The 19,181-nt window shown below is 42.1% G+C and overlaps 1 protein-coding gene across 1 annotated transcript; it reads left to right on the top strand.

Moving 5' to 3' along the window:
- The first annotated feature begins 640 nt into the window (after positions 1 to 640).
- LOC129766382 (uncharacterized) lies at positions 641 to 2,753 on the top strand. The gene is made up of 2 exons (XM_055766909.1): positions 641 to 1,679; positions 2,614 to 2,753. The coding sequence occupies exons 1-2, from the start codon at positions 641 to 643 to the stop codon at positions 2,751 to 2,753; spliced, it is 1,179 nt and encodes a 392-aa protein (XP_055622884.1).
- The last annotated feature ends 16,428 nt before the right edge of the window (positions 2,754 to 19,181 follow it).

The following is a 19,181-nucleotide window of genomic DNA, read 5'->3' as shown; positions in this document are numbered from 1 at the left end:
GCAGTATATGGTCCGCCGGGGCCATATTTTTTGGATATTACATTTGGCCTCTCTCCTCTTCATATCCTATATCTGATGAGTTGGTGCAATTTTGGTATGGCATGAATTCCTGAGACGATTGGTTTAAAGGAAATACAATGTAACAACGAATTTGGAAACTTTGAAGCGTTATACTGATAGCATTAATGGTCAACTGTTGATTTATCTGGAACCTGAAACAATCGTGGGGCAGTCATCCGCAGAGCGTGAACATTTTGGTTCAGCTGTTTTTTCTCCTGAGTGTTGAATATCGCAATCATCCCATCACATCGAAGGATATTCGGCTTCAGCTGTAGCTACCAGTCTCATTATTACTGGATTGGTCAGAGAGTTTTCTACGGGTTTCCCACATTCGATCTCTCAGCTTGGACAACACGTGATTTGAACAATTGGAGTCGCTATTTGGAAGGGTTTCATTAAGCAATCATCGAAGCTGTTTGTTTCTCCAGGTGAGATAAACAGTACATTGTCCACCGAAGCTAGGCATTCCGGATACTACATAGGTGTTCTCTCCTTTCTCCACCATTCATTTTCTGAGTACGGAGCTTTGTATTCATCCCACATCATCAACGGATATTTGACTTGTTCGTCCGACAACACCATGCCTGCCGTAGCTGAATCTATCGACACGAGATTTCCATCGCTGAGGTATCTCAAGGTGAAGCTAAGGGATGTTCAATCGTCTTTGACCGACATTTGGCGCTTCGTGAAGAACTTCAGCGGTGACGTCAGTATTTCGGGATTGGAGGTTCGTTTGGAGAAGTTGGATCAATTGTGGGATGAGTTTGGAGAGGTACGGGTCGAAGTCAGGGCTCATGATGACTTCGAAGGCTCAGACGAACTGGATACGGAACGGCAGGAGTTCAGCGATCGCTACTATGAGGCGAAGTCATTCTTAGTGGGTAAATTGAAGGATTCCACTCGGACTGGGAGACATTCTGGGCAGTGTACATTGGACCGAGTACGTCTGCCCCAAATAACGCTCCAACCTTTCAATGGAAACGGTGAAGAATGGCTGAGCTTCAAGGATGTATTCACTTCGCTGATCCACTCCAGAGGAGACTTGCCGGAAGTAAAGAAACTCTACTACTTGAAGGGATGCCTGCAAGGAGAGCCAAAGATGCTAATCGACTCCCTCCAAATCACAGCTGGGAACTATCTAATTGCGTGCAGTATGCTTTTGGGACGATATGATAACAATAAACAGTTGAAGAAGCGGCAGGTAGAATCGCTGTTCAAGTTACCATCCCTTACAAGAGAGTCTGCTAGGGAGTTGGACGCTTTACTGAGTGGTGTAGAGAGAACTACACAGACACTGGATCAGATCGTACAACCTGCTGAATACAAGGATCTTTTGCTGATCAATATGATCACAACACGCCTCGATCCAGTGACGCGCAGAGATTGGGAGGAATTTTCAGTTTCCAAGGATCATGACACCTTGAAAGATCTACTCGATTTTCTGCAACGAAGAGTTCGTGTTCTGGATTCCTTACCAACAAGAATGAGTCAACCAGAACCATCAACCAGTCAAGGGTCACCAACAGTCACGGTCATGTACAACACGGCGAAACCATACGGGAAGTGCTGTGCGGCCTGTTCAGCATACCATTCGCTCCATAAGTGCAAGGTGTTTAGACGTATGACGGTGAGGGTCAGAGAGATATTGTTGCGACGCCATTCTCTCTGTTGGAAATGCCTCAAACACGGTCATCAAGCAAGAAACTGCCCATTAGTTCAATCGTGTAGAAAATGTAATGGTCGGCACAACATTTTGGTGTGCTTCAAACAAGGAAACCAAGTTCAGCGAAAGGATTCTGCTTCAACGATCTCTCAGTATGATATTCCAAGAAGTTCTGTAGTGCACGGACAAGAGCGGACGAGTAGAAGGTCGCCATTGTGAGCGGCTAATGGTTTGGCATCAAGAAGATGTCCTATCAGTGCGGCTAACGGCCGCAACAACTTCATAAGGTCACGTAAACCGTATCAAAGAGAGATAGATGGAAAGCACTCTGTCAAGTATAGAAACGTGCAGCTGGGAGTGAGTGAAGCAAAGGGTTTCGCTCTACGGAGGATTTATCCAAAGGAACTACCAAGGAACTACGATCCACAGGAGCCAAAGGATTGGTGGACGCGAGCAGTACGAGACAATGATGGCAGCAGTGTGAAGCAGCCCTGGTCTTCGAGGGCGGGTGAGAGCTAGAGATTTGGATTTATGCCACCAACTTGTGGCTACTACACTAATGATTGCTGGAGGGGTTAATGTTATCAAATTCATCAGCGAACTTAAATTTTTAACGATTTAGTCGAATGGAATACCTACAAAATGTACCATTTCCTTCCCCACAACCCATCCCTGTCGAAGAGGAGTTCTTTTCTTTTCAGAAATTGGAGCAATTTCAGGGTGGGTGAGGATGTTTGGGAGTAGCACCCTTGTTACAGCCCTGATCCGGGAATTCCCTAAACAATCAACTGTCTGGATTCCAAAAATAGACCAGACAGTATAACGGGAAATAACAGCTGAAGAGCACCAACAAATAGCGGTAATATTGATTCGTTCTCCTCATGTGCTAGAGTGGAAGGGAGTGAAAACAAACCATTTACCGCTCGCTCCTATTGGGCTTTCGCTCACCGCTGTGATGCTGAACAATAACCAGAAGATCACAGTGGTGAATATTTCCATCGTTCTACCGAAGACCGATAGCAAAGCATAACATCGCATAGGATGGAACACATACAAGCAGCGATCGCAAGCAGTAAATTGGAATCAGTCCAGTTCGGTCCACCACAAGATAAACATTGCTTGTGTGAATTGTTTTTGTAATATTGTGAAACCGATTTCTTGTTAATATATGTATTTTTAAATGTTGTTAATTATAAAACGTTAATTGTGTCAGCATAGTTTAGTGTTTGTTTATGAACAATCGGGAAAGAAACATTTGGTTTAGCTGGTCGTCCGTGTGCTGCTCACAGTCGGCATTGTGTTTGAGGCAATTGGGGGTTTTTGTTGTTCGCCGACGGTAATAGGATGTTTGTGGTTCGGGAATAGATTTCCCTTCGATGTTGGGGGCCTGTAATAGAGTTATCGAAGTTTTACGGACAGGCTCCCCAACAACCCGCATTCAGAACAGAACACATTCGGTTCGGTGGACATCAAGACAACAACAGGCAGTTGCAGCGAGTGGCAAACGCAATCACAAAACGGCAGCTGTTAGCAGAAGAAAAAAAGACGGGTGGGTAATGTCGGGACATAACCGGAGTGACGTTGGACTATACAAAGGGGACAGTTAAATATTGTTAAATATATATTTTTTTTAAATATATATTTTAAATATATTGTTTTATTTTCTTCTCCTACGTGAATACCTACCTATCTACCTGAAAAATGGATTAGTGTACTGTTTACTCTTTATTTTTATTTTTTTTTTTCCAAAATATATATTTTTATCAAGGCTCATATGGCGTTAGCCTGACGGGGCCGGAGTTCAATATTTTGACAATTTTTCTTATTATCTATGTTAGTAATATGTAACCGATTACTCGCGGTCGGCTCGAGGTTAGTATTAAGGGTGTTCTCGTAATTGGGATGTTGCTGTCTCCAATGCTCTGTACGTGTGCCCGACACGGGATACTTCCTATTGGGATGCAGCTGACCATTAATCAGCGACGCCCCCCTTGTATGTACCCCATCTAGCGTGGTGCGTCTTCTCGACTCGAGGAATCCAGGATAGAATGATCACTAGCCGGCGCAATCATCAGCTCGTGTAGAGTTGTCATGAGCGGTACAACCTTTGGCTCTTGTTGAATCATCAGTGGACTGCACAACCTTTGGCCCGTGTATCTGTAAAGAGTGTGTGTATGTATTGCCGCGACTAAGTAAAAGTTTATCGTTTGGATAGGAGGGATATGAAACAGGGACACAGTAGTAGGAAACATCATTAAACATTGACATCGGCGTTTCTGAGGAACAGGTATAGATGAAGCAGAAGATCAGGATCACGGCTACCTAGAAAATCCCGGACGGGGATATCCGATTGTCTGCCTTGTGCTCTTAGTGCTCTAGAGAGCTGAGAGCGAGCAGCATGGAACCGGATACACGACCAGACAACATGCTCGATGTCGTGGTAGCCATCGCCACAATCACAAAGATTGTTTGCTGCGAGCCCAATGCGATAGAGATGCGCGTTTAGGTTGTAGTGATTGGACATGAGCCGAGATATCACGCGAATGAAATCACGACCTACATTCAATCCCTTAAACCAAGCACTTAAACCAACCTTAGGGATAATCGTGTGTAACCAACGACCGAACTCATCTTCACTCCACATGCGCTGCCAACTAACGAGTGTGTCCTGACGAGGAATGTGAAAAAATTCATTATAGGCAATTTGCCTTTCAAAAAGTGTGCCTTCTGAAGCGCCCACCTTAGCTAGCGAGTCCGCTTTCTCATTCCCCGGAATCGAGCAATGAGAGGGAACCCATGCTAAGGTAATCTTGAATAATTTTTCGACCAAAACACTCAATAGATGTCTTATTCTTGTTAGAAAATAAGATGAGCGTTTATCAACTTTCATTGAGCGGATTGCCTCTATTGAGCTGAGACTGTCTGAAAAAATAAAATAATGGTCGATGGGCAGTGTTTCAATGATCCCTAGAGCATAGTATATCGCACCCATTTCTGCGACATACACGGAACAAGGATCTTTGAGTTTGAAAGAGGCACTGGAATTTTCATTGAAGATGCCGAAGCCAGTGGACCCGTTTATGTATGAACCGTCAGTAAAGAACATTTTATCAGATCCAACTTTCCCATATTTTTCCGAAAATATCGACGGAATAACATTGGAGCGTAGGTGATCTGGTATTCCATGGATTTTTGTCGCATGGACAGATCAAAAATGACAGAGGAATTGCAAAAGTATGGGAAGCAAACTTGGTTGGAGATGCCTGGTGAAGGGTGCACGTCGTGGGTAAGGTACTCATGGTATAAAGACATAAAACTTGACTGAGGAGTCAGTTGTAGTAGATTTTCGAAATTATCAATCACCAATGGATTCATGATCTTGCAACGGATGAGAAATCTGTAGGATAATTCTGTGAACCGAAGAGTAAGCGGGGGTACTCCTGCCAAAACTTCGAGACTCATCGTATGTGTCGAATGCAAACACCCCATGGCTATACGCAAGCAACGATATTGTATCCTCTCCAGCTTAAGAATATGAATCCTGGCAGCTGATCGGAAGCAAAAACTGCCATATTCTAACACTGATAATATCGTTGTTTTGTATAACTGAATGAGGTCTCCTGGATGGGCACCCCACCATGTTCCGACCCCCGACTTGCATATATTTGCAATGCCGATTTCCCCCAGGCAGCTTGGTATTGATGTCTCTGTTAGGGAACACATTTCGGTAGGAACAATAGCTCCCCTACTTTCATGTATTTGCAAGGTCGATTTCCCCCAGGCAGCTTGGTTTTATTATCTCCGTTAGAGACCAGCTGCATGTGTCGTCAATTTCGACCAATGAGAAGTGGGTATTTCCGTTAGGATAGGGGTTGAGATTTTTCAATTGTTCGATAGTAAGTTTCATGACATATATTATTTTCTTCAATATAATTTTTTTTATGGGATGCCGAAATCGATTGACTCAAAAATTTCATCAATCCATCATGAAATGACAGAGTAATAAGCGTTTGAAATTGGACAATATGTTCCCGAAAGACGTAATCCTACGTCAAAAAAGACGGAGCGGCCGAAAAGCACGTCTACACTCGGCGACTGCTCTCGCGAGACTCTCTTCGTGTTTTCCACCAGTGATGGACTGCAGAAAGTTACATCAATGATGGACTCATGGCAATCCCTTCGAAAGGTGCTGCTGGTGACTATGTTCAGAAGTGTGACGTAAAGTTTAGCGTCTAGTTTTCCTCATTTCTCAGGCCAACCCCCTCCGATAATGATGTTTTCGGCTGATGATCTTATCTGTGAGTTCGTCCAGCATCTGGTGAAACTGCTCCGCTGACCATCTTGTGGGTACATAGCAACTACGAAACTTCCTGTGATCTTATCTGTGAGTTCGTCCAGCATCTGGTGAAACTGCTCCGCTGACCATCTTGTGGGTACATAGCAACTACGAAACTTCCTGTGAGCTCTCTACCACTTCTTGGATGGGGTACCTTCCCATCACCAGTGTTGCATTCCTGCTTTATCCACCACCTAGTTACCTTTGTCGCGAGGAACTCGCTATGGTTCTGCGACCATTGCAACGTCGCACTTAGTTTCCATGGTTGACTGCCACAATAATTGCTGTGATATGTCGCAATGTTTGAGGTTGATCTGGGTCACCTCCATTACTGCGAACTCGCCGTCGCTTTCTTGTACTCCGGACATTTGACGCTACCTGTCAACACGAGGTATACAGGTAATTTTGCGATTGACTGTATATCTAATAATAATTAGAAATTTTCGTGGAAACCGTATGACGTATGCAAGCAAATGCACATTATTATTATTGATGCGTCACAATGCGTGAAAGATCTGGGATTGTATTTAGACCGCAAACTAAACTCTAAAACACATGTCAACTACGTGGTTGGGAAAACTTTACGTATTTTTGAATCCATTATGCGCAGGATTTCACCGATGTATACTATTTTAAATCTATGTTTAGTGCTTGAATTCGCTTAACCCTGGAATATGGTTCAGTAATTTGGAATCCGCACTACTTAAACGGAGTCCAGGATTCGAAGATCGATCATTTCCATTCCGATTTCCAATTTTTCGGATCGATTTTGACGTAGGACTACGATTTTGACGTAGGACGTAGGACTTTCTTACATTAAGGGTGTCAAATCAGAAAACAGGTCCCGTTTTTATGAAATAAAGTTAACGTTAATAACTATTTCTGCTGCAAACGGATTTTAACGGTTTGCATACCAATCGAATCGGAAATTCCACCTTTGCATAGTAAGTAAGCTGTCGCTAGCGTATATGTGTTGCATCTTTTCTGAGGAAAATTCTCAGAATCTTTCTGCGCCCGAAACAACAAAGGTCGCTTATTCTGCTCGTTTTGTGCTTCATGTTTCCCCTAGAGCTGTGAACGCTAGCGAATATTTCACATAAAGTGTGATTCGATGTTTCATTTTTATCGCTGCAACTGTGTGCATCTGTGAGACGCGTGTTTGATGCTTGTTGAATGGCGATACACGGAAGATGCCTCTCGTTAAATACTCAGTGCATTGCGTGCATTGATATAAAGAAACAAATTGCGACATATGACCAATTAGTGTATTGTTCTCGCAAAGGCAAGAAAGAATCGTTGCTGCTCGAAATGATTCTATGAAACCACGCAAGCCATTGAACCTTCTCAGGGTCCCCGAAATTTTTTACTCAAGATTTATTTATTAAATTTCGGCGTATTAGCAAATAATATCCGAAATAATAAACCAACAAAACAAGATTGCACAGTCCTACGTCCTAAGCGGTCGTGTCTTGGATACAACCCCTCGAATTTTTTGTACTCGAGAAAATCGAAATTTTTTTCTTGTAGATAAAATTACTCTTTATGAACATGTTGGTGGTTCTGAAAAGAACCTTTGGCGTTGTGTTTTTGCGTTTTTTGGTTTCCCTTTCGACAGTCCCCTCTGGGCTGGTTTTATTGTGGCTCTCCACTGGGCTAGAGGCGAATGAACTTCAAAGTTTAAAGCCTCTTAAAAACAAAGAAAGAAAGAAAGAGAAATACATTCATTACGATTTGTTCGCTCGTTGGATTCACATGCAGGCTAAAACGGGTCCTTTTCAGGATCACAAAATTATCTTCAATCTAAAGAGTTTATTGTTTTGTTATCACTCGATATCCCCATCTTGTTCGACTAAACCTTTCTGTTTAGCGATTGCCTTTGCCACTCGCCACAGATTTCATAGCTGGGAAATTTCTTCCCATCCAGCTTGTGACATATTTTACAGTAAATTACATTCAATGGCACGTCGCATTACCACCACTCAGTGTCGGATTGGAGGTAATTTTAACCTGTAATTGAACATTTGCGATGACAGTGGTACACTGTCGACTTTCAATGTGGGGTCATAATTTGGACCCCGAACTCTATGTTTACAAAAAATGTCCAACTAAATATGTCGCATTACAAGTCCGTCCAATTAGCTAAATGTCGAGATAAGTGTAAATTACTGTACTTTCAATCTAGAAGCAATTTAAGAATTGGTGATAAATTTAATAAAAAAATTAAAAATTTAATCAATAAGCTCAGAACAACTGCCAAATTCACATACTCATCATATCCTGGCAAACAAATGATGAAAAAATCAATTTGTGTTTTATTATTATTTTGGATATTATTTTAGAAAGCATTGAACTGTATTTCGTAAACTCTTTTTTGAAAGGTTTAATGGCCCTGATAAGCGCCGTGTTATTCAATATTCATTAATTTTTAAATTGCTTCTAGATTGAAAGTACAGTAATTTACATTTAGCTCGACATTCAGCTAATTGGACGGACCTGTAATGCGACATATTTAGTTGGACATTTTTGTAAACATAAAGTTCGAGGTCCAAATTATGACCCCACATCGAAAGTCGACACTGTACCACTGTCATCGCAAATGTTCAATTACAGGTTAAATTCGCCTCCAATGCGACACTGAGTGGTGTTTCGGCACGTCGCATTAAATATAATTTACTGTACAACATGTCACAAGCTAGATGGGAAGAAATTTTCCAACTGTGAAAGCTGTGGCGAGTGGCAAACGCAATCGCTAAACAGGAAGGTTTAGCCGAACAAGATGGGAATATCGAGTGATAACAAAACAATAAACTCTTTAGATTAAAGATAATTTTGTGATCCTGAAAAGGACCCTTTTTAGCCTGCATGTGAATCCAACGAGCGAACAAATCGTAATGAATGTATTTTTTTGCCATCGTTGCCTTTTAACGCTCTTTCGTTCATCTCGTTGGACTCGCCCCTTTGGCTTAGTCTGCTGATTTGTCTCTATCCTGTGAGTATCCTGCGCGGATCCGCTGAAAAATATCACGGCGCTTTTGGATCTCGGACTGGAACGTCGCCCTCTGGCGCCGTGGAAGGAGTTTGCAGATTTTACCTGTTTTTTCACACCTAAAAAACTAACTTTTGCTTCTAGCAGCCTTTCTGAAGGCTAAGTTAGTCCTCAATATAGTTTTAGTTTACAGATTTGCTGCAGCAGACGACATCCGTTTACTTCGACCGCAGTGAGCGGTGCTTACCGGCGTGCCGGAAAAGCGCGCGCTTTTCGGCGTCACCAACGCCACGCCCCCTTTTTTCTTTTGGGCAGTGTTGGCAGTTTATTTGTAGCGATTAGTGATTTTAAATATAAAATATAATTTAAAAATAAGACGTGCGCTTACGGACAGTGAAGTGACTGGTGAAAACAATTTCAAAAGCTTATACGCGATATTGGTGGTTTTACAAGTGCTCTGGTTAAAAAAGTGTGAATTTCTGGGCACATATCCCTAAGTGTAAAGCCCCCATAAATATTATATAGTGTTTTAAGCCGAAGAAAACCCCAATCATCGGCTATGCCTAGGGTGTAGCCAGACAACAGCATGGCTTCAAGTAGCTCCGGGCCTCCGGGAGGCCGAGCTACAAACATGTACGAGGGTAAACCTACCCAACGTACCGCTCCAAGGTGGGCCGACCCACTAAACGGAAATCTTCAAATCCTGCTACTTCGTGCAACAGGAGAGAACGTAATCCCGACTAATCCGTTCGTAGTAAGTAAGACGATCGCCAACGCTGTAGGAAAAAAATATTACACAGCGCGACCGCAACGAGACGACAAGAAGAGGACTCAATATATCCTTACGGCCAAGGATGAGGATATCATTGGTAAGCTCCTTCTAATTAATCAACTGATTGACGAAACCCCTATTGAAGTGATTTACCACCCAACCCTTAACCAACGTAAATGTGTTGTTACTTGCCGTGATGTCATGGACATCAAGGAATCCGAACTGGTTACAGAGCTTTCCGATCAAGGTGTGATCGATGTCAAGCGCATCACCAGGAAGGAAAATAATATTGTTGTGCCAACTGCCACTCTCATTTTGACTATTCGTGGAACTGTTGTTCCAGACTTTATCAATTTCGGATTTATTCGGGCTGGGACTAGAAATTTCTATCCCAACCCAATGCAATGCTTTAAATGCTACAAATTTGGGCATACAAGCAAACGATGCAAACGCGATAACCCGCTTTGCAGAAATTGCGGTCAAGAACATCCAGAACAAAAGGATGGAACTAAAACCTGCAACGCTTCAGCATTTTGCGTGAATTGCCAAGGGGACCATTCCTCTTCGAACAGGAAATGTCCTGTATGGCAATGCGAAAATAATATTACTAAAATCCGAGTCGACTATGGTATCTCCTATAAAGAGGCAAAGGACAAATACAATGGACAAATTAATGGACCAACATATGCAAGTGTCTTGCAAGACAGACTCTCCAACTTGCAAAAATCAGTAACCAGCTGCAACTGTAAATGCAACTGCGCTGCAACTGCCTCGGCCGTTTCGGCCTCTTCCAGCCGCGAAAGCACCCCTTCAATTGATACTACACTCGACACTACCATGACAGATTCGACAACTGATAGTTCAACAGCTGAATCTGAGAGCGAATCAGTCATCTCCATGGATACTTCCGATGTTCCAAACAAAAATAAAAATAAAAGAAAGATTGCGAAAGGCTCATCTTCAGATTCAGATAAAAAAATCCTAAGATGAAACCCTAACTAATAAAGACAAGAAAAGAACAAGAAATGAACAAAAACAGACACCAACAACAAATACACTCATCAAACAAAAAACAAAAATAACAACAACAGCAACGCACATTCAACAAAAAACAACACAAACACAACAAACACTCCAAAGACTTCTACACCAAACAAAAACAACACCAATACCTCAAAGAAAGCTTCTCTTTCCAAGGGTAAAGGACCATCGAACTAATTCTCTTTGAATAGTTCAAACATACACACAATCAAGACTTAGGAATTAGAGTTAAAAACACCAACACATTCACTCCAATACAGAAATTCGGGATACAATGGAACATCAGAAGTATCCGACAAAATATTTTAGAACTAAAAATTCTTATTTCGAGCTCTAATCCCACAGTCATAGCCCTTCAAGAAACTATGACACCAAACAATTTCAACAAACACTTCATCCCAAAGTACATCACATACTTCAAAGAGGGTCCCAACCCCTCAAAGCACGGAGTTGCAATCGCAATCAAGGATGGCACTCCACATGATCTTCTTGCAATTACCACCGACCTTCAGGCAGTGGTAGTACGCATTAAACACCCCTTTCCAATCACTGTCGTCAGCATCTACATCACTAATAATTCTAATCCGGCCACTCTACGAGTCCAACTGGACCATCTGTTCTCCCAACTTCCCGCCCCAATCATACTTATGGGTGATTTCTACGCCCACTCATACGCCTGGGGAGGCGCATACCTCGATCAAAAAGGATCTATAATCGAAGATTTTATCTCCGACCATTCCCTACTCCTTCTAAACAACGGCTAACACACCAGAATTCATCATACTGGTACTACTTCGGCCATTGATCTTACTATGGTATCACACAAACTATCTTCAAAACTTTCATGGAACATTCACGATGATACCTGCGGCAGCGATCATTTTCCAATTCTCATCTCCTTCGGCCAATCTTCTCCAGAGTTTCCAACAAGGCCAAGATAGAAATTTGAATATGCTGACTGGGCTGGCTATCAATTTGATATTGAAAACCGCCTTTCCACTAAACAAGACTGGACAGCCGAGGAATTCTCCAAAGTTGTCCTTGAGGTTGCAATGTTGCACATCCCTAGAACCAGTGGCATCCCTGGCAGGAAATGTGTCCCATGGTGGTCGCCTGAGGTGAAGGCAGCGATCAAAGGTCGACGTAAGGCCTTACGCGAACTCAGAAAGGCCCATCCGGATAACCCCCATAAGCCCACTCTGCTCACAGGGTTCCAAAGGGCTCGCAACGAAGCTCGAACTGCCATTAATTCAGCCAAACACAATAGTTGGGCTAAATTCGTCAGCGAAATTAACCCTAACACGTCGACAAAGGAGTTATGGAGTAAGATTTGTAGGCTTCATGGCAAGAAAAGAAGCAAAGAGTATAATCTTCTTATTAACGGTCGATACACCAATGACCGGAAAATCATCGCCGAGGCGTTCGGAGATTTCTTTGCATCTGCCTCCTCCGATCAAAATTACGACCAAAACTTTCAAACCCACAAAACGGAATGCGAAAAAATTCCCATCGATTTTCATACCGATGTGGAAATTGATTTCAACAAAAACCTCTCCCTCAAAGAGCCCGACTGGGTACTGAACAAAGTCAAACAAGGATCCACCAGACCCGATGACATCAGCTACCCGATGCTAAAGAAACTACCCCATCTCGGGAAAAAAGCACTTCTGAAGCTCCTCAACAAAGTCTGGGACAGTGGAACCCTCCCTAGTTGCTGGAAAGAGGGTTTAATGATCTGTATCCCGAAACCAGACATGAACAATCATCTTCTCGACAATTTCCGCCCCATCACTCTTCTAAGTTGTGTTGGGAAAGTCATGGAAAAAATAATAAATCGACGCTTAACGACCTTTCTCGAGTGAAATAAGCTGATTGATTCCAGACAATTTGCATTTCGCCCGGGAAAAGGTACAGAAGATTGCCTCGTAGCAATCGAAAAAATCCTAGACGACGCAACTGAAAAATTACAGAACATAGATATCGTTTCACTTGACCTACCCAAAGCCTTCGATCGGGCATGGAGATACCCAGTGCTGAAAAGCCTTTTCAACTGGGGGATTCGTGGGAGGTTAGGCCTCTTCATAAAAAGTTTCCTTGAAAACCGGTCTTTCAAAACCATCATCAACAACCATAGGTCTTCTTTAAAAATCCCTGAAAACGGTTTCCCCCACGGCTCAGCATTTTCACCTACCCTTTTCAACATTGCTATGCAATCCATCTTCGAACTAATTCCCGATCACATAAAGATCATAGTCTATGCAGATGACATAACTCTTATCTCTACGAGCTGCTTCGGCTTAAATCAGAGAAAGAGGCTTCAAAAAACCTTAGACTCCATCCAAAACTGGGCTCTAAAAACAGGTTTTAAAATTTCCCCGGAAAAATCCAAGCACATGTACATTGGAAAACATCTCAGTAGGAGAACCTATCTTCAACTTAACAAAATCCCGATCCCCACAACGAGGACATTGAAAATACTAGGAGTTACTTTTGATAAGAAACTCAACTTCTTACCACATTCCCAAAAGACCAAAATAGCCACCAGAATGAAGCTGAACATCATCAAGGCTATTGCAGGCAACCTAGCCTCTGGTCACAGAAAAACACTGCTGAATATTGTAAACGTTTGGTTGGTCCCAAAAATCCTATACGGAATAGGCACCTTCAGCCGCGGAGGGGACGGTGTGTTAAACACCATTCAACCAGTTTACAATAAATCAGTCAGGATTGCAATCGGAGCTTTTCCCACTAGCCCCACTCTTGCCGTAATGGCTGAAAGTGGTCAACTTCCCCTCAAACACCTGGCGACAAAAGCCATCACAAATAAAGCCATCCGTCACTTGTCACTTCCCGACAGTGACCACAATGTCCCACTAATACGCAGGGCCAAAACATTATTCAACAACCTCACAAACAAAGACCTCCCTAATATTTGTGAACGGCCATCTGCTACGGGAAGAAATTGGAACGTCAAACCGCCGAACATTAACCTTGATCTTCTTAAGGCTGTCCGAGCGGGAGACCCTTCTCCAAAAATCAAAGCTTGCTTCAATAACCTCATTGCATCCAATTTTCAAATAAATCACCAGGTATATACAGATGGTTCAGTCAATGCCGATGGAGTTGGATGTGGAATTTTTGAGAGTAGATACATAGGTAGCTTTTCTCTTCCACCGCAATGCTCCATCTTCAGTGCGGAAGCTTTCGCGCTTTTAACAGCCAAGAATGCACCCATGATTTCCTTCCTACCACAATATTTTCCGACTCAGCTAGCTGTCTCCATGACCTTCTAAGTGGAAACAGCAAACACCCATGAATAATACTAACAGAAGAGGCTGCTTCAGATAAAAACATCTCCTTCTGCTGGGTTCCTGGTCACTCAGGAATCCGCGGAAACACAGCCGCCGACATACTGGCCGGCAAGGGCAGCAAAATGGAACCCCCAGACATGCCCTGTCCTCCATCTGACATTGTCCGCTGGATAAAACAAGTCCGTGAAAGTTGGGACATAGACTGGATAAACAGCCGTCCCACTCATCTTCATAAAATCAAAAATTCCACTCTCCCTTGGGAGGACCGTCTCAATAGTAGGGAAAGGCGAGTCCTTACCCGTCTTCGAATTGGGCACACTAACTTCACCCACTCACACTTGTTCTACAGAGCCATAAAACCCCAATGTGCTTGCAACGTAGCACCCGTTTCCGTTAGCCATCTTCTATTAGAATGCCAACATACCAAAGATGCTCGAGCCCGACACAATATAGGTCAGAGTCTCCGAGATATCCTCAGTAGAGACGAGACCCAAGAAACCAATCTTATTGCGTTTCTGAAAGAAACCGACTTCTTTGGTAAAATCTAAATCGAAACATTAAATACTTTTGAAATTGTTTATTTATTACAGTTCGCCACTTCACGGTCATGTATGCGTGTTCATGTGTGTATATACATGTATGTACCTACATACATATATATACACGCATCTATTAATACATATTCTCTCATATATATTCCATTTATTACATTACTTAACTGATTTCCTAACTTTACAGCCACACTCACCAAGGAGGATAAATTCATTAAATAAACCTCTCCAATTTTCAGCTCTACTATATACCATTAAATTCAAAACCACTATATTTTATTCAAACTGTATTTCATTTCATTTCACAACCACCCCACACCCTACTCCTCCCCTCTTTCCTTCCCATACCACTCCCACCCCCTTCCACTCCTCTAATCCCACCCAAATCCTTTCCACTCCTTTTCTTCCCATCCTCCTGAGAAGGGCTTTTTTTGTGTTTTTTTGTTTTTGGAACACGCCCTGCGCTTGGAGTCTAGGTCATTTGTGCTTCGTCACTGCTTCGGTCCTCGGATCAGTAAATATTTACTTTTCTTTACAGCATATATTAAATATCTTATGAAGCATAGGATCCCTTCCTACCTTCTTCTTTAACCGAGAGTCGAGCGGACAGATTTGATGAGTGATTTTTTTGGTTTCCCTTTCGCCAGTCCCCTCTGGGCCGGTTTTATTGTGGCTCTTCACTGGGCTAGAGGCGAATGAACTGCAAAGTTTAAAGCCTCTTAAAAACAAAGAAAGGAAGAAAGAAAAATATATCATTCTCTTTCAAACCGTAAATCAGTGTGGTTGTGTGGCATCGTTTCACATCACATCGCATCAACGGATTGGTGCCGGAGCACCAGTATACCTAATAGCGGTTATAGAATTTCGGCCGCCGGAGTGCTCGAGTTGGCTTGCAAAGCTGCTCACAACAATAAAAAAAACCCGCAAAACCGAACAGAACAGAGCACATTCGGTTCGGTGGCAACAACTAGTTTCAGCGAGTGGCAAACGCAATCGCAAAACGGAAGCAGGTAGAAGAAGGAAAAAGTTTGTTTACACAGACTGCTTTGGTGTGGAGTCGATCTGGCGTAGTGGTAACATCCATGCCTCTCACGCTAAAGGTCAGGAGTTCAATTCTCACTCCCGACATTCTTCCAAAAATGGAAGTAAAAAGTGACGAACCAGCCAAATGAGTTGAAAATCACTATAATACAGACAAAAAAAAAAAAAAAGACTACTTTGGTGGCAAAACCAGCCACCGTAAAGCGCTTTTCAGGGCCATTAAACCTTTCAAAGAAGAGTTATTGAAAGTTTTTCACAATACCAATGCATTCTAAAGAGACATAATATGACATATAATATAAACTGATTTATTTTGTTTATCTTGTTCTTGAACTTATTGGTGGTTGGGGTCTTTTAAATTGATCATTCAGTTTTCACAAACCCATGCATGGTTTCTGAATTAAAAATGGCTTCAAATTACAACAATTGTATGCAGGATGGCATTAACGAATTTTCTCGGTAGCAAGAACTGCTTTCTTTGGTTGATAACTGATGTTGAAAAATGAATGACGTTACATCTGCATTGTATAGAAAAATAACTAAGGAGCAACATGATGAGCTATGTATTTCCTTATTCTCCTTTCTTTGTTTTTAAGAGGCTTTGAACTTTGCAGTTCATTCGCCTCTATGTATTTCCTGCTGCTCTGTTCTTATTTTAAAGGGCTTTAATCCGAAGGTCATTCGTCCATGTATTTACTGTTGGTTTTTCAGAACGCTTATAGCTCGTTTATTTCTCGACAGATCGTAGAGTTCGTCTCCAAAACCTCAGTTCTTTTTCATTTTTATTTACTTTGTTTGCCGAAAACTACAAATCTTACAATTCATTCGTCTCCGAAACACGGAAACAGTTTAAGGTACGGTAATGTGCTCAATAGTGAAATATATGATAGTGAATGAGCTGATGACCACCTATGCATCCCCTATCACAGCCATCATTTTGATTGTACGATATGTGCATACGCCGAAAGATGCCCGGCGTTGAACATTTAATAAGTACAAAGCCTTCGGAAAAAAATCAAGAATTAACTATAAGACAACGAGAAAAAATTGAGAAAGTTTGTAAAAAAAACGCAAAAACACAACACCAAAGGTTCTTTTTAGAACCCCCAACATGTTCATGAAGAGTAAACAGTAAACTAATCCATTTTTCAGGTAGATAGGTAGGTATTCACGTAGCAGAAGAAAATAAAACAATATATTTAAAATATATATTTAGCAAAAGCTGTCCCCTTTGTATAGTCCTACGTCACTCCGGTTATGTCCCCGACATTACCCACCCGTCTTTTTTTATTTTGCGTGAGAGCGTTTGCGTATGTAGCTGTCACGAGCGCGTAGCGGTGATGTAGCGCATCAGTCGCGTAAAAAAGATTTCAGTGTAATCGGTTGTGTTAAAAAATTATAATAAAAGAGTTAAGAAAATAATGTTATAAGTTGATATTATATTTATTTCAAAAAAGAAAAGATCTATAGTGTGTCAATGAGAATTTTTTGATTTTTATTTAATATCCGGTATCCGGCCGGATAGCAAATACAGTGACGTCTCGATTAAAGGGTGTGTCACATCAAATTGCATCACGGAAAAAACGCTGTAAAAATTCGCCCAATAGACCGATCCTTTTGAAAATTTTAGACAGTAAAATAAAAACTATTAAACAACTTTTGGCATTTTCTTTTTATTCATACTTCGAGCCCAAGCCCGTATGCTCGCACCTTCCTCTTTACCCCGTCCATAAGGTTCTGTACAACGTCAGGTTGTAGTTTTTTTTTGAACAGAAATCCTTTTTCTCTTGAAGTCAGCCTCCGGTTTGACAACTTTTGGGTTCTTCCGGAGGGCCTGCTTCATAATCGCCCAATATTTCTCTATTGGGCGAAGCTCCGGCGCGTCATCATTTCCTTTGACACGAAGGTGACCCCGTTGGCTTCGTACCACTCCAACACGTCCTTTGAATAGTGGCACGAAGCGAGATCCGGCCAGAAGATGGTCGGGCCCTCGTGCTGCTTCAACAGTGGTAGTAAGCGCTTCTGTAGGCACTCCTTAAGGTAAACCTGCCCGTTTCCCGTGCCGGTCATCACGAAGGGGGTGCTCCGCTTTCCGCAAGAGCAGATCGCTTGCCACACCATGTACTTTTTTGCAAACTTGGATAGTTTCTGCTCGCGAATCTCCTCCGGAACGCTGAATTTGTCCTCTGCGGAGAAGAACAACAGGCCCGGCAGCTGACGAAAGTCCGCTTTGACGTAGGTTTCATCGTCCATTACCAGGCAATGCGGCTTCGTCAGCATTTCGGTGTACAGCTTCCGGGCTCGCGTCTTCCCCACCATGTTTTGCCTTTCGTCGCGGTTAGGAGCCTTCTGAACCTTCTATGTACGCAGGCCCTCCCGCTGCTTGGTCCGCTGGACGAATGAACTTGACAAATTTAGCTTATTGGCGACATCCCGGACCGAACTTCTCGGATCACGTCTAAACTGCTTAACTACGCGCTTGTGATCTTTTTCACTGACGGAGCATCCATTTTTGCCGTTCTTCACCTTCCGGTCGATGGTTAGGTTCTCGAAGTATCGTTTTAGTACTCTGCTGACCGTGGATTGGACGATTCCCAGCATCTTACCGATGTCCCGATGTGACAACTCCGGATTCTCGAAATGAATGCACAGGATTAATTCACGACGCTCTTTTTCGTTCGACGACATTTTTCCAAATTTACGAAAAATTTACAGTAAAGCATGGCCAACGTGATCTATACACTCTTATCTGATTATAAGCGAAAGCTGAAGATATAATTCCTAAAAATTAAATTTCTACAGCGTTTTTTCCGTGATGCAATTTGATGTGACACACCCTTTACATCACTGGGCGTTTTTATCACGTCTCGCTTATAACACTCTCGATTTTATCACTGAAAATGTTTCATTTATATTACGTTTTTCGAAACAAAAGAAATAATATGCAAATTTCAATTCGTCGTGGAGTTATTGAACAAAAACAGGAAGTGGATTATATCTATGGTATAACCGCAAGGGTGACGTAGGACTATCGTTGATTTAGAGATCATTTGTTTGAAGTTGAATCTTAATTCATTCTGAATGAATGAATATTTGGGGGACTTCGAAAACGAGAGCGTTACGTTGGAGGCACAAGGTTTTATGCATTCAATATTGGATACGGAAATATCCTACTGATGGGGAAGAATAATCTTCAGAAGCTATCCTGTTAATTGCGATTGATTGAAAAATCACAAAACCAAATTTGGTCACAGTGTTACATGGATAGAAAACATTAAAATAAACTCTTTCACATGAATGTATTTTTAAATTCCCAGAGGAACTGGCAGATTATTTTCAGTAACGATTAGATATTTCCACATTTTCCTCGATACTGGAAGCCCACCAGTGGTTAATGCTAACTCGATAACCATCCGTTAA

The sequence above is a fragment of the Toxorhynchites rutilus genome, chromosome 2, assembly GCF_029784135.1.
Source record: "Toxorhynchites rutilus septentrionalis strain SRP chromosome 2, ASM2978413v1, whole genome shotgun sequence".
Classification (NCBI taxonomy): Eukaryota; Metazoa; Arthropoda; class Insecta; order Diptera; family Culicidae; genus Toxorhynchites; species Toxorhynchites rutilus.
Note: the sequence above shows the minus strand (reverse complement) of the source record. Positions and strands in the feature narration are given on the sequence as shown.